Consider the following 21619-nt stretch of genomic DNA (forward strand, 5'->3'; position numbering starts at 1 on the left):
AGGGAGAAACTTCTGTGTAGTGTGTTGTGTGTAGTGTGTGTGCTGCGCGCGCGCTCTCTCTCTCTTCTCTCTCTCTCTCTCTCTCTCTCTCTCTCTCTCTCTCTCTCTCTCTCTCTCTCTCTCTCTCTCTCTCTCTCTCTCTCTCTCTCTCTCTCTCTCTCTCTCTCTCTCGCTCGCTCAGACTCTGTGTGTGTGTGTGTGTGTGTGTGTGTGTGTGTGTATCGCTTTGACTGCGTGTGAGTGTGTGTGTGCTGCTTGGCCGCTTCCGATAACTTTTCTCTGGCGGTTGTTGGTTGTTGGTGGCAGTGGTGGGCTGTTGTAGTTTGTGGGCCCTTGCTGTTGGAGAAGAAGCTGCCCTGAAAAGCAGTTTGGTCTGCCATCCCTTGACCTTGCCCATCGCGCTGCTGTCGTTCACCGGCTGCGTGGTCGCTTGCTCCCAACGGCACAGTACACCTCCGCATCCTTTCTCTTGACCCTGCGCACGGCAAGCTTTGGCCATTGGCCCAACCTTCCCGCTTCTTGGGACCATCCCCCAGTCCCCCCCCTCCACCTTCCCTCCCTCCCCGTCTGGACGAGTGGCCCCACGTTCAAATCAAACCCCGGAGCCTTATCATCAGGCTTCTAGCTTTCTCTTTGCCCGTGCCACGCTGCAAGTTTCCACTCGACTTGTCATCTGCGTTCTGCCGGAAGAGCCCCTCTGCTTTCCTTTCCACACACACGCGCGTCCACGCACTTGTTTGCACATCTGTTTGTGCCTGCTGCTGTGGTGCCCAGCAAGCTCCAGCAAGCTCCTGCTTCTGCTGACGCTACAACGGCTTTCTACGTGCCTCGCGCACTGCCACCCCTGCCTGTTTGCTCTGGGCTTTGAGACCCCATCTGGCACGCTAGAGGTGAGCCGACCTCTGGGGCGACATGGCGTTGCTGTCCTGTGTCCTTGCTCATCCTTGACTCGCTATCAACCCCATGCGCTCTCATCCTTGTTCACCTTTTTCGATCCCGCCGCGCTGCCCTCATCTGTAGAGCACACTCCCGTCGGCCTGCTTGTTTGTGCCATCAAGACATCACTTCAAACGGCTCGCCATGCTCATCTGATGGACCACACACCACCCCGTCGCATCACCGGCCCCCTCCGTTGCCCCAGCAGCTCAGGCCTAGCGCTTCATTTTGGGTTGCGCCTCGCTTATCTCTTCCCTTTGACCGTGTTTGCGTCGCCACCGCCATCATGACCGAGTCTTCGGAAGCTTTGCCGCCACCGGCCCCGGCCCCGCCGCTGCCCGCGCCAGACCTCTCCGGCCCCGGTCCCGCCATCCCTCTCGGCTCAGAACACAACGCCAGCCAATCTGATGTCTACCGTGCCCCCACCCTGGCTACCCTCGACACCCCAGAAACCATCGATCCTCAACTCAACGCCGAAGACCTGGCCAAGCTCCCAACACCAGATGCCAGCGGGGATCCAGAGGAGACCCCCGAGTCGGCTGAACCTCTCAAAGGCGACAAGATTGATCCCCGTTTGGTCAACCTGATCTACTTCAAGCTCGGCGGTCGTGCAGAGCCCAAGCCCTCGCCCATTGATGGTGAAGGTGAATCCAGCGACACCTCGAGTGAGGATGAGGATGATGAGGACCAGGATGTCGGCGACGAGCAACGCAACGTGCGGGATCGTGGGCCCTCAGAGGGCCCCGATCGCAACCGTTACCACTGCTTCGACTCAGTCTTGGGAAGTGGCTCCTTCAAAAACGTTTACCGTGCGCTTGACACGTTTGAGGCACGCGAAGTGGCCTGGAACGAGATGAAAATCTCCAGCGCCCAAATGAAGAAGAAGGACGGCGATCGCTTGCGGCAAGAAATCAAGACACTCCGCTCCCTCAATCATGCCAACATTACCGCCTTTTATGACAGTTGGAGTTCAAAGCGCGGCCACGTCATTTTCATTACCGAACTCATGACCTCGGGCACCCTCAAGCAATACATCACCACCCTGGGTAACAAGCTCAAGCCCAAGGTTATCCAATCCTGGTGCAAGCAGATTCTGCGCGGCCTTCAGTACCTGCACACCCGCACCCCGCCCATTATCCACCGCGACCTCAAGTGTGACAACATCTTCATCAACGGAACCACCGGTGAGGTCAAGATTGGAGACCTCGGTCTGGCTTCGGAGCAACTCCAGCCAAAGAGTATCATTGGTACTCCCGAATTCATGGCCCCGGAGATGTACGGCAACAACTATGACCACCGCGTTGACATTTATGCCTTTGGCATGGTCGTCCTCGAAATTCTCACCGGCGAGTACCCATATCACACTTTCACCAACCCAGCCCAGGTCTACAAGATGGTTTCAGAAGGCCTCAAACCGGACAGCTTGAAAAAGTTGAAAAAGGATTCCCCCGAATATCGCTTCATTATGTCTTGTATCTGCCAAAACCCCGACGAACGGTACGCACAAACTCGTGTGCCTAATGTTCATGCTTTGGGGTTTGCAAACATTTTTTTTTTTTTCCAATGCCCATGTTGTGTAGGGTCATGTTTTCTGCGCGCTTGTATCAACATTGTTTTCTCACCTACCTTACTTTGCGGCCTTTTTTTATTGAATTGTGCCATAGCGCGACCATCCCGGACTTGCTCAAGCATGAATTTTTGACGAGAGATGCCAAGGACGATAAACTGGTCAACTTTCTGAATGCCGGTCAGCACTCGAGTACACTCGAGCTCAAGGGCGTGAACGAGGACGGCACAGCACAAATTCTACTGGAGAAGATCAAGGAAGGTCAGGACGATCGTCTACAGGTCACCTTCACGCTTGACCTCAACGAAGACATCAAGGATGTCGTGGATCAACTGGTAAGTCACACTTCGCCACACACGCCATGACCAACCCACCTTTGCACCTTTTTTTTTCAGGCTCGTCTTGCTGTGCGGGACCGACTCACGCCATGGCTGGCTGGTCACATCTTGCGCAGATGCAGAATGAACTGATTGTCAAAGAGGACTGTGACGTGTTGTTGACACAGATGACCAAGCTGGTCGAGGGTGCGCGCAAGGAATTGGCGGGCAAGAACAAGGATGGTGTCTTGAACCGCAAGGAGCGCGACGCTGGAGCCACGCTGACTGAATCTCTCAATGGCACTGGTACCAACGGCGGAGCTGCCACAAGTGCCGGCACGGGCGCCACTGCTGGTGCCGGTTCGACGGCGGGCGCAGATGGTCCTGACAAGGACTCAGGTGCTGGGGACGACGATGAATCTGGGGACCGTGATGGCGACAGCACGCCTCGTGCTGGTAGTAGCTCATCTAGCCCCAGTGTCCCGATGCGGGAGGTTGTGCGCGACGTTGTGCGCGAGGTCGTAGAGCCCGTATCTTGGGACCAGTTGCGACGGGCGCTGCGGCAGGCAGAGGCTAGCATGCTGAAGGGTGGGGATGCCATTAGTGAGGAGGACAAGCACAATCTTGTCGCGTCTACCTCGGCCTACTTTCAAGTCTTGCAGGCCTTTGTCAGCAAGTGCACTTCTGGGGACATCGAAGCCCCAGTACCGCAGCTCATGCTACATAGCCTGGAGCCTGTTTCGGATGAACCCAAACCACCTATTGCCCAACGTACCCCGTCCACGAGCAGCATCGACTCGCCCACCTCGCCAACATCACAGGGTAGCAGCAACGGGCTTGGGACGGCATCGGTGTCGAGTGCGGACCCGGCAGGCCAACCAGCACCCTCCTCTGTGTTGACCTCTCCGCCAGCCTCGGCCCAGCCACAGGCCCAGGCCCAAGCCCAGCCCCAGGCCCAGCCCCAGGCACAGCCCCAGGCCCAGCCCCAGGCTCAGCCTCAGGCTCAGCCTCATGATCAATCTCAATCTCAAGGCCAGGTTCAGCCTCAGTCCCAGCAGGTGCCATCGGCACAGGCTCAAGCTCAAGCTCAACAGCACATGCCAGCCCAGGTTGTGCCTCAACAACAGACAGAACAGCCGACACAGTCATCCGTCCAGCCTGGTTCAGTAACTTCCGCTCCAACCCAGGCATCTCAAAACGCCAACCACGCGGCCGTCCAGCAGGCTCCTCCATCGCAAGTTCCTGCCGGCTATCACGCACCGGCACCGGCAGCCATCCCCAACGGCCACGGGGGTCCCAACACCAATGCCGTGTATTGGTCTGCCAATGGCTACCCTTCTGGTTATTATCCACCTCCTAATGGCCAGTTACCTGCTGGGCCCAACAGTGCGGGGATGGGCGCAGCCCCTGCAAGCAGTGGGCAGCCAGGCATGATGGCTCCTCAGTATCCCGGTGGACTTGCACCCGGGACCATGATGCAGCCCCTACCCCAGCAGTTGTCCACGAACCAGCCGCATATCCCACAGCTGCAGCCCTTGCAAGCTTCTGCTCAACAACAACAGCCGCCGCCGCTGCCGCAGCAGCAGCAGCAACAACAACAACCGCCGCAAAAGCAATCGCAACAACCGCAAGCGCAACCACAAGCGCAACCACAACCACAACCACAATCACAACCACAACCACAACCACAACCACAACCACAACCACAACCACAACCACAACTGCAACAACCGCAACCACAACAACAACAACACCACCACCAACATCACCACCAACAACAGCAGCAGCAGCAGCAGCAAGCTCAGCTGGTAAGCACCAGAAAGAATTGTGTCGTCTGATGCCTTGTCATCTTGTCATATCAGGCTTGCACTCACCCATGACTTTGTTCTCTTCGTTGTCCTCATGGGTGCAGGGTGCTATGGATGTCAATCGCTCCAGAAGTAGCAGCTACTCGCAGACGTCTCCCGGTTTATAACAGCTAGCTCTTTTATCAACTTTTTGAGTTTTTAGGTTTCCTCCCGTTTACCCCCTTTCCTATCCCACCTGCTTTACCCGTGTGTTTATTTCTGGAACGCGGCATCGCTTGGCGGGCCTTTTCTTTTCTTTGAAATTGTTCTTTCAATCCTTCTTCCTTTCAACCTTGGCTGTGCGTGTGGCGAATGTTTTCATGCGCCCGCCTCAAGGCTTGTGTTTCGTTGCTCCATCATGGATACCCGTCTAACGATGAACTGGATGATGTGTCTTTGAATTTTGCGGGGTCGAAGCGCGTCATGTTGTTTGTTGCAACTCTTTCCCGATGCATGGTCCGGTCGCCTGAGGCGCTCGCGGTACCATGCATCTTGTTCATGCTCAACGTTTGGTGTTGTTTAACCTGGACCATCATTAAATTTTAACTTGACCCTTGCTTGCTCTCTTTCCTCTTGCTCTGCTGCCCCCCTGAGGCTGCGAGTCGTGGTGGTTGGCGCCCATCAATCATCACATCATCACCAACATGCTCATCATCACACAACAAAAAAAGGGTGAACGAAACAAATAACCCAACTTTTTCTTGAGGGTGGAATTTTTCAGAACAAAATCTGATCTGTTCATGTGATTATTTTTTTCTGTGCGCTGTTGGCCTCCACGACTGGATCGCTTTCCCGGCTGCCTTGTTGCGTCACTCATTGGCATCTTGGTTGCGTTCCGGGTGCCGTGGATAGTCAATCCATCCCACTGACCAAGCATCATGTCGCGGTTGGCAGTATTGGTCGTGATGATGCTGGGTCTGGCGTTGTCGTCGGGTGAAGTCATCAACGCCAAGCCCAACGGCTCGCGCCAGCATCACATGACAGAGCTGGTACACGCCATGCTCTTCCTTGACTTCAGTCGACCTCCACACTCACCACCAAGGGCTCATCAGGTCACGCGTGCTTCTGTAGGTGACGTCCAGTGGCCAGACCATTCAATGCACAGTGGCCTTTGCCGTGGTGGGTGGCACCAACGAGAATTGGGAGTTTGATCTGACCGAGGATGACGGCGAGGTTCTGTGCACCATCTTCCGGTTCGTCGATGCCACTTTTGGGCAGCCTGCTCTATCTTGCGCATGTTCGAGACGTGCAATTCATAGCATTCTTTACTGTTTCTGTCTGGCCCCAACGACTTTTCAGGCCTGAGCAGGCCTCCTATCTCTACTTTATGTACGTCGAAATGGAGCTGCACGGCGTCAACAGCGTGGAGGGAGCCTACGGCTATGACAACAACGGACCTACCAACAATGACCTGGCCATTGATGGCCTTGCAGGTGCGTCTGGCCGGCTGTATGAAAAAGCAAAGGGTCTGCCTCAGTCACAAGGACGGCGGACGGTTGCAAGGCTTTGTGGGCCCGGCTCTGCGTCATTTGCTCAAGCAGTTTGTGGCTCGTTCCCTCACATCGCACCTGGGGTCTTGTGCGCGCTACGGCTGCAGTCAAGTCAAACGATAACTTTGGTCATGAGCTGTCCAAGCTGGAGCTTGTTGGCAGTGTTTGAGCCATCCGCCCTGGAGGTCGAATGGTTTTGCCAGGTGCAATTGATTACTTTTCATCTGTCTGCACGGGATTGGATGTGTTTGCGTGTGTCGTCAAGTATTTTGCAACGGGCCAGGGCTAAATAAATTCCATTACATGCGTTTACCATCAAGCACCATTGGGCGGAAAAAGCACGCGCGCGCCAAGGCACTTCTTGCCCTCGAATGCCGAGCAAATTTTTAACATCCCCCCACGAGGGCCATGATAATAATAAAGAAAAAAAGGGCAAAAGAATGAGAACTTGCGGTTGGCTGCAAAAGATCCTCCAAGGCAGAGTTCGACATGGCTACCGCGTTGTATGCAGCGCAACTCCGGTCAGATGGCAGAAGGCGGGGCAAAGTCAAAGAGGGCCACGGGGTAGGTAGCAGCCTGTGTGGGTTCGGCAGGACGTGCCACTGGCTCATTCATCAAGGAGCTCAGTGCTGATGCGGCTCCATTCTGTGGGGTAGGGCTGTCTGAGGCAGCAGGGCCTTGAGCATCGGCGTCTAGCAGGGCACCCAAGTAAGCAGTCACACTCGGCGCGCGGCGTGCAGCAGCTCGGTGGCGCAGCGATCGAAGGCGGAGTTGAATGGTCCGGGTCCATTGCAGGGAGAGATGCAGCGCTTCCTTCATGTTGTGGGCAGGGAATTCGGGGTCCTCGACCAGTTGGCGCAGGTACACGCTGTCAGTGTGTGCCACGGCCACGGCCGGGGAGCGTCCTGGATTGGACTCAAACACGGACGTGCTGCGCATGCGCCGTCCGCGAAAGCCTTGCTTCCGACGGCGCCCTCGCTGCGGCGCCGGTTCGGTGCTCATGATCCCACACCGCCCGTTCTGCTTCTGCCCCCAACTCATGCAGGTCGAGGACACAGCCCAGCTCCGCCGTGCATGCGTGTGATGCGCGCACCCCCTGCGCGTTTGTCGACAATTCCACCACCAATTTGCGCGGGAACTCCTAAAACAAAAAGAAAAAAGAGAAACGGAGACGGAGAAGGTTGCTTGCAAGCGATGGCGTATCAGTGGATGTGTTCATCAGTTTTGCTTGCAGGCGAACTTGGATGCGCCAGCTTTTGTTTCCCCTTTGTTTTGTTTACTTTGGATAAGGCACACACACCGAAACGAAACACACACACTGGCTTTGAAGGATTTTTTTTCTGTTCGTCAGTCAGTGTGTAAGAACAAAAGAAAGAGAAAAAATTTTAGACAAAAGAGAGAGAGAGAGAGAGAGAGAGAGAGAGAGAGAGAGAGAGAGAGAGAGAGAGAGAGAGAGAGAGAGAGAGAGAGTGTGTGTGTGTGAGTGTGTGTGTGAGAGGAGCTGCAACCGCAATGGCAGCGGCAGTCAGGCGGCGGGTTGTGGTCGTGTGGGGCTGGATGCAGCCGTTGGAAATGCATTTCCACTTTTTGATGGATGCGCTTCTTGTCGTCATGTGTAGCCTGCGCCTTGTCTAATCTTGTTTCGCGTCGCTTTGCCTGTCGCGGCAGGGTGTTCTCCTGTTCGAGATGGCGACGCCCGAGCTTCAGACGCGGGAAAGCCGCGCTGAGCTTTTTGCGGAGGACAATGGCAATGAGCTTCTTGATGAGCTAGCCACTCTGGCAAAGGTGCGTATCGCGCTGGTGCCCGCGCGTCCGTTGGCCCACAGCCAGAAGGGTCTTTTTGCCTTGAACAGCAACAACTGTATTGGCGGGGGTGCTTGCCTGATCAAGCGGTATTGTCGATCGGTCTCTTGACTGTATCTCCAGGAAGTGTCGCTGCAAGATGCCGCCGATCCCGTGTACTCGGGTGCGGGTAAGTTTACCTCCACTGTCACTTGAGAGCGTTGCCCCTTTGGCCGTCGCGACTGGTCATGGTGTGGCCTCTCGTTTGACCATCCATCCTGTTTGCGTTGACCTGTCTAGTGTCGAGTGCTTCAAGCGAAATCCAGCTCATTCAACAGTTCAAAGAGTACATGGACATTGTCAGCCAAGAAATGAGCAACCTGCACGCCCAGGTCGAGGAGCTCCGCTCAGACAACATGCGGTAGGCTTAATGGCTCACTCTACCGCACGGGACCGGCGGTCAGTAACCTGACGTGAGTACAAAATCAATGTCGTCGCTCTGCAGACTGCGCACTGAAGTTGAGGAAAGCGGCCAGCAACTGGGTGATGCCATGCAGCACAACGCCGAGTTGCAAGAGGAGAACGAACGTCTGCACTATGAGCTGGATGACATCAAGAGCCAGCACGTGTTGATGGAAAAGGTGTGGCTTTATCGACGCCTCCATCTGGCTCGCTGCAGGTGTTGCCGTCGACACGGTCACGGGGTGCCTCACTGCCACGGCCCTTGTGTTTTTCTTGATGCGCTTCTACAGCATGGATTGGAGGATACCCACAGCAACAGCACCAATGACAACCAACAGATGGAGACAGAGGATGCCCTGCAACCTCTCCCCACCTCGTCCGAGCCCGAAACGCAGGAGGACAATTCTGCCGTGGCTGGTGTCTACGAAATTCCCCAACGCCTCAAGACCTTGCACAACCTGGTCATTCAATACGCCTCGCAGGGCCGCTACGAAGTGGCCGTTCCTCTCTGCAAACAGGCGCTGGAGGATCTGGAGAAAGCCAGTGGTGCGTCGACTCACGCTCGCATCGGGCCCACATGCTTACACCCCGATTGCAGTACTCACTTTGTGGTCGGCGGTTGTATCGCGCCGCGCATGTACAGGGCGCGAGCATCCCGATGTGGCCACCATGCTCAACATTCTGGCCCTCGTGTACCGCGATCAGCACAAGTTTAAGGAGGCTGGTGTCCTCTTGCAGGAGGCCCTGGACATTCGCGAGCGCACCCTGGGCCCGGTATGAGAAATGTGAACATGTTGGCCCGGAGCGCGCGGAAGGCTCTTAGCATGGGCCGACCTATCCCATGGGCTTCTTTCCTCCCTTGCTCTCTCACCTTGCCTCTTATTAAATACTGGTGATCAGGACCACCCCGCCGTGGCCGCCACGCTCAACAACCTGGCCGTGCTGTATGGCAAGCGCGGTAAATTCAAGGTTTGTGACCTGATTTCCTCCGTGACCCGCTTTTGATTGTGCCCCGACACGATCACCGGCCTGGTATCGCTCACTCCGGTGATTGTGGTGTGACCCGATGTGTGTGTGTGTGTGTGTGTGTGTGTGTGTGTGTGTGTGTGTGTGTGTGTGTGGATGTCCAGGATGCACTGCCTCTTTGCCAACGAGCTCTCAAGATTCGCGAAAAGGTCCTTGGAGAGGATCATCCTGACGTTGCCAAACAACTTAACAACCTGGCACTCCTGTGCCAAAACCAAGGTACAGTACAGTCATGGACATGCTTTCGCTGTGCCAATTTTTTTTTTTTCCATTCCTGATCTGGTTTGTTGGTACATGGTCGTTCCCTTGATCTTGATTCATCAACTCTGCGCCTGCCTGCTGTTGGGGCCGGTGACACTTGTTTGTTCCTTCAGGGCAATATGATCAAGTCGAGCTGTATTACGAGCGGGCGCTCAACATTTACCGTAAAACGCTTGGGCCGGACGACCCCAATGTGGCCAAAACTCTGAACAACCTGGCGTCGGCTTACCTCAAGCAGGGCAAGTACAGCAAGGCCGAGGCGCTCTACCGCCAGGTTCTCGAAGCTGCGCACGAGAAGGAATTTGGCCCGTTGGATGAAGGCTCTGATTCTCGCGACAAGGCGGCCTATCTGCTCGGCGAAGCCCCGCCAGATGACCCCTCTACCAAGGTCGACGACAACTACGGCGGCTGGCACAAGGCTGCCAAGGTTGACAGCCCCACCGTCACGACAACGCTCAAAAATCTGTGTGCACTGTATCGTCGGCAAGGCAAGCACGAGGCTGCCGAACACCTCGAAAACTGTGCCCTGCGCTTCCGCAAAAAAGCCTTGGATGCCGTCAATAACAGCAAGGCCGCTCAGCTGTTGGGACCCGAGGCCGTGGCAGATCAGGCCAACGGCGGCAGTTTGCCCAACAGTCCTGCGGCTGCAGGCCCGTCAGACAAACGTCGTTCGGGCCGTCTTTTCTCCCTCCGCAAAAATAGTCGCGCCTCGAGCTCCAGTATCAAGGGGCCGGCCAAGTCTTCTGGTCGTTAGCCAACGACGGTGCCTTTGGCTTGCATCATTTTTGAGCACCGGTGAGAACGCGGCCTGCGGTCGTAGCATGGCTGTGGCGTGTCTCCCTACTCAGGAACCAGTGTACAGTTGTATCTGCTTCTTGGGAGAACTTTGTTTTTCCTTTTACCCCCCTCTCCGGCGCTGTCATGTTTGTCCCCGCTGTACCAATTTGTTTGGAGCTGAAAGTCTTGTTTGTTCCAGCAATCCTCGCCCCTGTCGTTCTAACATGTGTCGACGCGTCCAATCGATAGCATGAGCTTGTTCCAATCTCTCCTTTACAGTTGCACGTTCCAAATAAGATTTGACACACTTTCGTTTCTCTGATTTTTCTTCTTCTTCTTCTTCACCATCCATGCTTGTGTGCTTGCATCGCGACTCGAGTCGGATGCAGGTGTGGCTGCCCTCCGGCCGAGCCCTCTCGTGTGCTCGATAGGCACCGACCAGGCAGAGCGCATACAACTGAAAAATGGAGCTGGTGTCGGCTCAGAATACCCCAGAGTGGTTTCAAGCCCGGCAGGTGCGCGGGCTCTTCCCCAGGTCTTATCCTCGAGCACTCGAGCGATTCCTGACCAACCCCTTTTTTGCTCGCCCGGTGTGCTGCAAACTTCCAGGCACTGTGTGTCACAGCGTCCCAATTTGCGGATGCCGTCAGCTTAGGAGACGGATCGATGCTTCATTTTATGGAGCATCGCAGAGATCGGCGTGCTAGCTCGAGCTCAGCACCAGGCTCACAGCCAGGCTCACAGTCGGGCTCGCCTCGCAAGGCAAAGGCTAGGGCGCGTACATCGTTTTCTGAGCGGGCGATGAACCATGGCCATATCTGTGAGCCAGTGATTGCTGAGATGTACGAGGTCCTGACAGGCTCCACGATCACACCGAGCGGGCTGTACACGCCCATCCCCGGCGAGCGGCTGCATGGCTTGGTAGGTGCAAGCCCGGACGGCTTTGTATCCAATGACAGCGTGATGCCATCGACGCAAGGGTTGCTGGAGATCAAAGCACCCGTGCGGGGCCTTTATCGATCCGACCAGCATCCGGTGCACGGCGTACCTCTCCGGTATCTTTGCCAAATGCAAGGGCAAATGGCTGTCTGCAACGTGCGCACGTGGTGCGATTTTGTATCGGTGTGCTTTGCCACTCGGGAGATGCGGGTCCAACGGGTCTACTTTGCTCCGCTCTTCTGGGCGCAGCTCGAGTCACGCCTCCTGCGGTTTTGTGGTGCCTTGCAGTGTGGCCTCGACCTGGCCACCATGGCTGAGCAGAACTCCCATTTTCAGTATGACTGGAAGTTTGACGACATTCGAGTTGAGGAAAGGTCGATCGAGGTGATCTCAGAAGCCAAAACGGGGCAACCAGCCCTGCGACTTTGTCAGTCCGGGCGTGCATCCTTTTTGCCTTGGTCTGTACTCACAGGAGGCTTCACTCCAAACTTTTGAGCAGAAACAAATTGACATGTGAGAAAGAAATCGACGCTGCTATCAATGCCTGCCTCGTGCTCTTTGAGCGCAGCCACATATGCCCTCCTCCCCAGATGCATCACCGTTGCGCCTGCAAAGCTTGCCGAGCTGTAGCATAGATTGAAGCGTTGTGCACCCAATGCTCTGCTCTCATGGCCCTTGGGCTTGAGCGGAGCAATAATATGCAGCAACACTCTTTTGGGTATCTTATCGTGAATTTCAAAGGCGGGCGCGAGAACATGTTTGGCACAGTAGCATGCCGGTTCAGGAAACAAAAGGGGTTGAAGGCAAGCAGATGCAAATTTAAAGCTTTTGGATGACCATGGCGGAGGCAGCACCACCACCGTTGCAGACGCTGGCACAGCCAATCTCGCCCGACTCGAGGTGATGGGCCAGGCTGCCGACAATGCGGGCACCGGACATGCTACATTGGGGGTGGACACATCACAAGCGGCGTCGACGACGATGAGTATCGGCGCACAGGGAGCAGGTGCAGATTTACACCAAAAGGCGGCAGAGACAAACCCGATGGGGTGGCCAAGGGAGACGGCACCGCCGTTGATGTTGACTTTGCTAACATCAAGACCCAGAATTTGCATGTTGGCCAGAACCACAACAGCAAAGGCCTCGTTAATTTCCCAGCGCGCCACATCCGCGGCCGCCACACCGGCGTTGGCCAGCGCAATAGGCGTAGCAAGAGCAGGGGCAATGGGGAACTCGATGGGGGCGCGGGCAGCATCACCCATGCCTGAGGTATCATAATAGAAGATAAGGACAGGCGTGCGCACACGAGAGGGCCCAAATAGGGTTGAGCAAGCCGTTTATGGTGGATGGACGGCACGGAGATGGGGAGTACAACGACGAAAAAAAATAAAAAAATAATAGGAAGCAGATGCAGTACCAATGATCTTGGCGAGGGGCTTGAGACCGTACTCCTCGACGGCTTCAGCCGAAGCGAGCACAACGGCCGCAGCACCGTCATTCAGAGTGCTAGCGTTGGCAGCAGTGATGACGCCTATAGGGGTTACCCCAAGGCAATCAAACGTCAGCTGGCTTTGTTAAAATCCAGCTTGGGACGGCTGGTGGCAAAGGGGGCATACGCGGAGCGGCAAGCGTGTTCAAGGCACACACCATCCTTCTGGAAAGCAGGGCGGAGGCTGGTAACCTTGTCCTTCTTGATGTTTGTGAACTCTTCATCGACGGAATACTCGACCTGTTGAATATGCAGTGTCAGGATGGCGCAGGCACCGACACGAGCGCCATGGCACAAAGGTGTGCGCGTGCAGCAAGGCAAAGAGCACGTACAGGGTCGGCACCACGACGGGTCGCCACCGAGACGGGAACAATTTCCTTGGCAAGGAGGCCCTTCTCATTCGCGGCAGCCGTGCGCTCGTAAGACTAAAAGAACGAGGTGGCAGGGGAGGATGGTGAGCTGGAGCTTTTAGCAAGCTGTGGTCCGAGAACCAAGGGTTGGTTCATCGTTGCGATATCCAGGTCCCAAAGCATGTGCTGGCTAGGTGGACATGGTAGACTTACCATGAGGGCAAATTCATCGCACTGTTCGCGGGAGATGCCCATCTTGGCAGCCGTGTCCTCACCACAGATACCCATGGCGTATTGGCCATAGGCATCAGTCAGACCATCAACCTGAATGGCATCTTCCGCCTTGACACCACCAAAGCGGGCACCGTTGCGCATTTGGCGGAGAAGATAGGGGGCGTTCGTCATGGATTCCATGCCACCGGCCACCATGATGTCGCGGTAGCCAAGCTGGATGTTCTGAGCAGCCATGGCGATGGCCTTCATGCCCGAGGCGCAGACCTGTTGTTTACGGGTGGAGGTGCTGGCCGTGAGATTGACTCGAGATGCCCGAAAAGCAAAAGTAGACAGGCAGGCAAACGCGGGTGTGTCAAACCTTGTTGATGGTCGTGGCCTCGGTGGACTCGGGGCAACCAGCACCCAGAGCGACCTGACGCGCCGGGCTCTGTGGGGATGGATGTTGCAAGGTGGGGCAGGGCAGTGGGGCATGAGCGCAGTGGGCAGGTCTATTCGAGCATGCATGCAAATACACAAGCGCACCTGGCCCAGGCCAGCAGAGATCACGTTGCCCATGTACACTTCCTCAATGTGGTTGCCGGTCAGGCCTGAGGTTGCAAGCGGCGAGGCGAAGGGCCAAAGTGTGAGCAATGCCAAACGCCTGGTCGTTCGGCGGCGCAAGGCGAGGGAGCTTTGAAAAGCAGGCCGGAAGCAGGTGTCTGACCAGCGCGCTCGATGGCACCACGAGCCGCGACAATGCCGAGCTCGACAGCGGTAAGGCTGGCAAAAGACTTGGAGATGCAGGCAATGGGGGTGCGCGCGGCACTGCAGATGAAGACCTCCTGTGTGTTGTCGGCAGTCTCGCAATGAGGTCAGCACGAGGGCAAGGTAGCAAGCACGCAGAGTGATAGGGGCTGAGTCCGGACCACCGACCTTGGCCGGGGTGAGAGTGCTGGCTGCGCGGGCTGAGACGCGGCGAAGCGCGGGGGCCTAGCACCAACACACAGTGAAACTTTTTGTGTGAACAAGTTTTGTCCAGGGGGGGTGGTGGGAGAGTTGGGCGCGCGGTCGAAACACATACGGCACGAGTGGCGACGGTGGAGACGGGCATGGTGACGGTGTGGTGCTTGCTTTGCCAGTGGAGGGAGAGCTAGGCCGCAACCCATGCAAATGCAGGCGTCAAGTGAGCACGAGAAGTGACTGGTGGTGCCAAGAGCGAGACTATGCAGAATGGGGTGGACTGTGCAGGGCTCGTCAAGCAGCAAGTTGCTTGGACCCCAAGCTGACGACAACACACGATGGAACCGTGTATGCATGCACGTACCAACAAGAGCTCAAGCACAAGATCGAACAAGTCGGAGAGCAGCAGTTGGCAGTCCGGTTCCTGAGGTCCTCGTCCCCGTTGCCAAATCGAAATGGCACAGAGAGAGAGTGAGAGAGAGTGTGTGTGAGAGAAAGGAGAGAGAGGAAAAGAGAGAGAGAGTTTGTGTGAGAGAGAGAGAGAGAGAGAGAGAGAGAGAGAGAGAGAGAGAGAGAGAGTTTGAGAGAGAGGGAGAGGTAGATTGCGCCGAGGTTGCTACTGCTTCTTTGTTGCCGTAGAGCTGCAATAACCCGGGTCCACTTAAAGAGTCATAGCGTTAAGAGACCACGATATCTTCATTTCTTTCTGCATCTTCTCTTTCTTCGTCTCCAAAATCGATGATGCAAAACGCCTCCAGAATGACAACATCTTGTCCACACATACCAGCCATTCTTCTTCTACCATGAACTTTTGGCACGTGGCAAACGCGCTGGGTTGCATCATCCCGCAGCGATTACGACATCATCCGTGAGAAGCCATCGGACGAGACATCACACTTGGTAGCGCGGACCAGCGGTTCGGCTGAATCTGTCCACAGACTAAAGTTGTATTGGCCATGGCAGTATTTTTCCCAATTGGGTGATAGTTTTTCTTCATGCTGCGCCGAGTCGTTCAACAGCCCGTAAGTGTGACACTGGCTACAGTCGGGCTCGTGTCCCACACAAAACGGAGCTCTGAACTACAAAACGGCAGCGCCAGTCGGTCGCAGCTGGGCTGCGGGGAGCAGGGTGCCAAAGGGTCTAGCGTGGTCATGCGACTGGTATTTGTCAAATGCACTTTTCAGGGATCGCATGCACTGGGACCGTTTTGCCACGTCGTCGTGGTTCAATCGACTGACACATCCCGAGCGAGGGATCATGTCGACTCACAAGCCTACACTCTGGTGTGTGCATTTCTTTCTAGCTGCGTGCTTTGCCCCAACTTCGAACCATGGCTTACTCGATCGAAGAGCGGGGTGCCCGCTACACTGCCGACTACTCGGTCTACTTCAGTGAGTTGCTGCTCCCTTGCAGACCTCGCGCCCGTCCCGCTGGGTTTGCTGCACACTGATCAAAGCCCCGCTCCACTCAATCTGCCGCCCTTGTCCTCGTCCTTGTCATCATCTCGCAATGTGGCAGAGAATGCCGAGGGCCGCTACATCTCCCCCTTCCACGATATCCCCACCTTTGCCGATGAGGCGGTGAGTTCCAGGGCCATGCCGCCATGTTTGCTGGGCCTCGGCATGGCGCATCGGCGCTCTCTGACAATTCTTTGCGCTCACTTGGCGTTGAACGCTGGATGTTGGGGCGTTGTCAGAACGGTATCGTGAACATGGTCTGCGAGGTGCCCCGCTGGACCAACGCCAAGATGGAGGTAAGCCCACTCCTTGGGACTTGCCGGACAAGCCCTGCTCAATCTTGCCACCTGCAATGACACATGTTCCCATTGTCCCACACACTCATCCCAACTCTTCTCTAGATCTCCAAGGAGAACCCCCTCAACCCCATCCGCCAGGACACAAAGAAGGGCAAGGTAAGAACGCACTGCCTCGAGTTGTGCCCCTCGGCCCGTTCAATGCCACCCCTGACAGGTCACCCCTTTCCCTCCAACACCCATGGGCCGCACCGGCCACAATAGATGCGCTTCGTGGACAACTGCTTCCCCCACCATGGTTACATCTGGAACTACGGTGCCATTCCTCAGACCTGGGAGAACCCCGATGAGACCGATACCCACACGGGCGAGAAGGGTGACAACGATCCCATTGACATCTGCGACCTCGGCTCGCGCGTACGTTGATCGTTCCCGCCTTTCTTTGTCTTTTTCAGCCTAGTGCACCAGCCCGCACGCCAAGCCGGGCCTGGGCGTGCATGTGAAAAATAAAAAAAGCCTCGAATACCGCCACCCGCTCTTCCACCAGCACGCTGACCCTAAGCCCTGCCATGTCTCCAAACACTGATACGTGGTCCGTCTCAGGTGGCCGCGATCGGTGAGGTCAAGCAGGTCAAGGTCCTGGGCGTCCTGGCCATGATTGATGACGGCGAGACCGACTGGAAGGTTCTCGGCATTGACATCAACGATCCTGAGGCTGATAAGCTGAAGGACGTCGAGGACATTGAGAAGGTGATGGGTGGCTACCTGGCCGCTACCGTCGAGTGGTTCCGCATCTACAAGATCCCCGCTGGCAAGCCCGAGAACAAGTTTGCTTTCAACTCGGAGGCCAAGGGCCGTGTACGTAGCGGCACCTTCCTCTCGTTCTCACGCACGGCATCAGCGTGCATATAACCATGTGCATTGGCTCCACTCACTCGGATTGCTGTATGCTGCGGTATCACAGGACTTTGCCTTGAGCATCATCAAGGAGACTCGCGAGCAGTGGCAAAAGCTTCACTCTGGCGAGGCTACCAACTCCAAGGTATGTGGTGTGGCCTTTCCTTTCATCTGATAATCACAAAGTCATGGATCCATCCTTTGTGTTCTCTCTGAGGACGTGTCCTCATGACCCCGATTCGCTCCTTAGGTCTGCGTCAAGAGCGCCATTGGCGGTGTTGATGTCATCACTGCTGAGGAAGCCGCGGAAGTTGTTGCGGCCTCTCCCGCCCCGGCTCCGGCTGCTCCCATTGATGCCAGCGGTATGTTTCCCATTGCCAGCCTCCTGCCTCGGGCGTGCAGCGTCCTCCAGAAGTCTCACACACGTTTCTGTGTCGCAAAATTCCCCTGTCATCTGCAGTCGACAAGTGGCACTACGTGAACCTGGGCAACTAAGCCAGCAAAGCTGATGCAGTCTGCCTTTTGTACCATGTTTGACCAGCTCGGACATGCGTGACACCACACGCATTTAGTGGATGTACCGGATCCTTGGTTGCCATGTTTTGAGCCATCAAGCTGTCATCAATTGACCTTTGCTGTCATGCTCTTTGATTCACACCTTTCTCAATCACACCTCAATTGAGTGGGGACAGACCAGGCTAAACGTGGCTCTCGTTCCCACCCTGGTTCAGGTTCGACAGCGCCAACGGAACAGTGGGGTCCGAACTGTTAAAGTCTTCGTCATCCGTGTCATCCATTGGGGCCAACCCCAGGTCTGGGTGGTATACATATCGCTCTCGCCGTTGGCGCTCAGCGCGCGGCGTCACCTGTCATTCGAACAATAACAACAACAAACAACAGCACACAAACACGGTAGTGAGCTCGAGCTTGAAGCTGAGAAGCAAGGACGCCGAGATTTTTCTGCTCACCTCGGCAGCAGGCGGTGAAGGTGCCGTCTTGGGTAACACTAGGATGCTCACAATGATTGCCACGCAAAAGCTGATGGCCCACAACCACCAGTAGTCCAAAGTGGCAACCACGCCAAGGGTGCACACAGCTGCCACCAGTTGCAGCAAGCCGCCAAAACGCAAAAAGTCACCGAACGTGTCTAGCATCCAGCGCGATTTACATCAGGGGTGTGGCGATGAGTCTGCAAATTGGGTTTGCCAACCAGTGCAAAGGCCAGGCAGTGGAGACGTACAACCGCCCACGCCCTGAACCATCAAGTTTGTCTGATAGCCCGTCGGCGTCGCAAACGAGGCCGAGGCCCCAAGCATGAGCAGGTACATGATGGGTCGAAAGTCCATCTGCAAAGTTACCATGCCCCGGGCAGAAAGATCCATTGGAAAACAAAGATAAGCGTGCACGCAATTGGCTATGGGGAGTTTTGAAGATGCCGAAATCGATCGACACGAACGTTGGCATCGACAGCTGCCTGAAAGGCCACCGGAAACATGATGGTAATCGCTGCGTTATTGGTAACAGCAGAGCTGAAGAGTGTTGTTGCGAGGTAGATCATGATGTAAAAACCTGCATGCACACACGACGCAGTGACTTATTGCACGTCCTCGAAAGCTAGCAGACAGATTGGGTATGCTGGACCCCCGAGTGCTTGCCAGGCAGCGTACCGGCTGTCCCTGTGGGTTTGGCGGCGGCAAGGAGGCCTCTGGCGAGCATGTCCGCTGCCCCACTATTGTCCATGGCTTTGCTGATGCCAAATGCCGCAGCAATGACAATGAGGACTTCGAGATTGATGGCTTGACGCACCTGCCAATTTCGCAACAACCCGCAGGGTCATGCGCGGTGAGTATGTCTGTCTTATCTGCGCTGCACAAGCTGCGCCGGGTACTGAAAAAAAAAAAAAAAAGGTGTCAATGCCAGACTTTGGACTGCCAGCACACCGACCTCTGGTACAGTCATGCAGCCGGTCAGCACAAGAAGGAGGGTGGCAAGGAGGGCCGCCGTCAATAAATGCAAAACTTCGGCCACACTCAAGACAATCATGGTGAGGGCAATCAAAGTGGCCAGCCAGGCCTTGGTGCGTCGGACTGCTGCTACTCCGTCCACCTGCACTCGGCAAAGGTTGCGCGATAGAATTGGCGAGCAAATGAGATCGAGAGGTCAAGGGTGCAAAAGGCCAGCGGGACGGACTTTCGAAAACAACCCAAAAGTCTTTCATACCTGAGAAACAAGGGCAAAATGTTCTTGATTCCGGTACTGCTTGAGAAAGTCGGCCTTGGCCACCATGAGCAGGGCATCACCGGCCTGGAGAGTAATGTTACCAATCTTTTCGCGGATGCGCTCGCCGTGTCGATGGACTGCAATAATGGCAGCATGGTAGCGCGAGCTAGCACGAGGGTGTCACATTGATCAGCCGGCAGAGGAGGCCCGCGAGCGGCCAGGGATGAGTTTCACGAGACAACTGCATGCAAGGCCGCGTACCGGAAGCCGATTTGGCGGACGGTGCGGTGGACCAGGATCGAGCGGGGTGCGACGACAGCCTCAATCAAGATGTCATCGCCCTTGAGTTTGTAGAGTTCCAAAGAGCTAGAGGAGCCCTGCTCGGCCAGTCGGAGCCCTGGTACTTGACCCAGCGCGACGACCGAGTCGACCACACCCGCGAACAAGAGCTTATCTCCAGCTGTATTTGAGAACAAAATACATGTAGGTGGGAGGCGGGTAAGGAGTTGATAAATCTGGCAGACCCTGTGGGTGCTAGACACGCTGCCCGGATTGTGCGTGCGCACAACTACGCACGTACCTTGGAGAATCGTTTCGGGAGCTGGGGCGTTGATGACGTCACCCGAGTTGGCACGCTCGACTTGAACCAGGAAAAGGTCTGGAAGCTGTCGCAGGCCAGCATCGGCGATACTTTTGCCAACCAGGGAGCCCCCACCTTCGTCGGCGTTTCGGACGTACATGGAGGTCATGTACTCCTTGGGACGTTGCAGGGAGGCTGCCACACCTTGTCGGTCGGGCAAAAGGCGGGGCCCAGCCAGAATCATGAACAGAGTGCCGGCCAATAGCACGGGCAGGCCAACCTGGGCAATGTCGAAGAGGCCCATGCTAAAGTCAGGATCCGCTTCCTGAGCCAGGCCAATGACCACCAGGTTGGTGGAGGTGCCAATCAGCGTGCATGTGCCACCGAGGATCGAGGCGTAGCTGAGCGGAATAAGGAGCTTGGTGGGAGCAATGTGCAGGCGCTGACCAAATCGCTCGAGAACCGGGATCATCATGGCCACGACGGGCGTGTTGTTGAGAAAGGCCGAGAGGAGAGAGATGGGAGCAATGACAATGAGGAGGATGCGGGGAAGGGACATGGTGCGTCCCGACTTGAGACGGGTGGCACGCTCCAAGAACGTCCGAATCGGATTGGTCGCCCCTGTGGCTTGCACACCAGCTGCCACGACGAGGAGAACGGCGACGGTTAACATGCCCGTGTTGGCAAAGCCGGCGACGGCATCGCCGACGCTGACAATTCCCAGCGGAATGAAGAGGGTCAGGGTGGTCATCATGATCATGTCGGCGGGTGCCACCTCCAAGGCCATGGCCACGAGCATGCCCACGAGCATGATTAACGTGATGATGGCCTGCCAAAGAGGTGCCTCGCTGTCCCCGAGGCTAGTGGTCGTCGAGGCCGCCGCGGCGGGCATGCTGGTAGTCTCCATGGCTCCAGCTGTCAATGGCACGCGGATACTCTTGTGAACAGAAACACACGCACGGCAGCCACACCTCGGCTGCTAATGCTGCAGTCAGCGTGCAAGAAACACTGCGTCCTGCTCTGTTGTACAGAGCTCACAGTCAGTCCCGGAGCATCAAAACCCCTCCACCGTCACTGGCGCAGCCTCTTCCATCACCACGACATTGTTTGAGCGCCGACCTTTGCGTGTCAGCAGAATTGAGGGTGGGCAATGGGGAATGTAAAGAGCAAGAAAAGTACAACTACCACATGGGGAATGTGGCTGAACAATAACCCGCAGAGGGAGAGAGAGGAGAGAGCGTTTGAGAGAGAGTTTGAGAGAGAGAGAGTTTGAGAGAGTTTGAGAAAGTTTGAGAGAGAGAGTTTGAGAGAGAGAGTTTGAGAGTTTGAGAGAGAGAGAGAGAGTTTGAGAGTTTGAGAGAGAGAGAGAGAGTTTGAGAGTTTGAGAGAGAGAGTTTGAGAGAGAGAGAGAGAGAGTTTGAGAGTTTGAGAGAGAGAGTTTGAGAGAGAGTTTGAGAGAGAGTTTGAGAGAGTTTGAGAGTTTGAGAGAGAGAGTTTGAGAGAGAGTTTGAGAGAGAGAGAGTTTGAGAGAGAGAGAGAGTTTGAGAGAGAGAGAGAGAGAGAGTTTGAGAGAGAGTTTGAGAGAGAGAGAGAGAGAGAGTTTGAGAGAGAGAGAGAGTTTGAGAGAGAGTTTGAGAGAGAGAGAGAGAGAGAGAGAGAGAGAGAGAGAGAGTTTGAGAGAGAGAGAGAGAGAGTTTGAGAGAGAGAGAGAGAGTTTGGTAGATGACAAAATAATTGTGAACCTTTTCCCCAT

At 55.7% G+C, this 21619-nt stretch overlaps 5 protein-coding genes across 5 annotated transcripts; 3 read left to right on the top strand and 2 right to left on the bottom strand.

The window, feature by feature from the left end:
• Window positions 1-1222: 1222 nt before the first annotated feature.
• MONBRDRAFT_32672 (uncharacterized protein) lies at window positions 1223-6326 on the top strand (the record flags this gene model as incomplete). The annotated part of the gene is made up of 8 exons (XM_001746292.1): window positions 1223-2433; window positions 2601-2838; window positions 2958-4628; window positions 4733-4787; window positions 5562-5656; window positions 5739-5860; window positions 5967-6100; window positions 6133-6326. The coding sequence occupies 8 exons, from the start codon at window positions 1223-1225 to the stop codon at window positions 6324-6326; spliced, it is 3720 nt and encodes a 1239-aa protein (XP_001746344.1).
• A 2164-nt stretch (window positions 6327-8490) lies between these two features.
• On the top strand, window positions 8491-10724 carry MONBRDRAFT_32673 (uncharacterized protein; the record flags this gene model as incomplete). The annotated part of the gene is made up of 6 exons (XM_001746293.1): window positions 8491-8580; window positions 8692-8947; window positions 9045-9175; window positions 9302-9370; window positions 9532-9646; window positions 9802-10724. The coding sequence occupies 6 exons, from the start codon at window positions 8491-8493 to the stop codon at window positions 10440-10442; spliced, it is 1302 nt and encodes a 433-aa protein (XP_001746345.1). The 3' UTR covers window positions 10443-10724.
• A 1499-nt stretch (window positions 10725-12223) lies between these two features.
• On the bottom strand, window positions 12224-15260 carry MONBRDRAFT_32674 (uncharacterized protein; the record flags this gene model as incomplete). The annotated part of the gene is made up of 13 exons (XM_001746416.1): window positions 12224-12344; window positions 12446-12668; window positions 12822-12935; window positions 13052-13133; window positions 13226-13318; window positions 13457-13741; window positions 13836-13904; window positions 14000-14064; window positions 14181-14298; window positions 14390-14446; window positions 14538-14606; window positions 14809-15057; window positions 15201-15260. The coding sequence occupies 13 exons, from the start codon at window positions 15258-15260 to the stop codon at window positions 12224-12226; spliced, it is 1605 nt and encodes a 534-aa protein (XP_001746468.1).
• On the top strand, window positions 15220-17706 carry MONBRDRAFT_37328 (uncharacterized protein). The gene is made up of 10 exons (XM_001746294.1): window positions 15220-15284; window positions 15720-15807; window positions 15935-15996; window positions 16113-16169; window positions 16275-16328; window positions 16434-16586; window positions 16773-17027; window positions 17134-17211; window positions 17317-17428; window positions 17527-17706. The coding sequence occupies exons 2-10, from the start codon at window positions 15747-15749 to the stop codon at window positions 17559-17561; spliced, it is 867 nt and encodes a 288-aa protein (XP_001746346.1). The 5' UTR covers window positions 15220-15284; window positions 15720-15746; the 3' UTR covers window positions 17562-17706.
• Window positions 17707-18480: 774 nt separating this feature from the next.
• Window positions 18481-20773, bottom strand: MONBRDRAFT_8761 (uncharacterized protein; the record flags this gene model as incomplete). The annotated part of the gene is made up of 5 exons (XM_001746417.1): window positions 18481-18635; window positions 18734-18872; window positions 19287-19452; window positions 19548-19746; window positions 19867-20773. 5 exons carry the CDS (start codon window positions 20771-20773, stop codon window positions 18481-18483), a joined length of 1566 nt encoding a protein of 521 aa, XP_001746469.1.
• Window positions 20774-21619: the final 846 nt, after the last annotated feature.

This window comes from Monosiga brevicollis, genomic scaffold (assembly GCF_000002865.3).
Source record: "Monosiga brevicollis MX1 MONBRscaffold_12 genomic scaffold, whole genome shotgun sequence".
In the NCBI taxonomy this organism is placed as follows: Eukaryota; class Choanoflagellata; order Craspedida; family Salpingoecidae; genus Monosiga; species Monosiga brevicollis.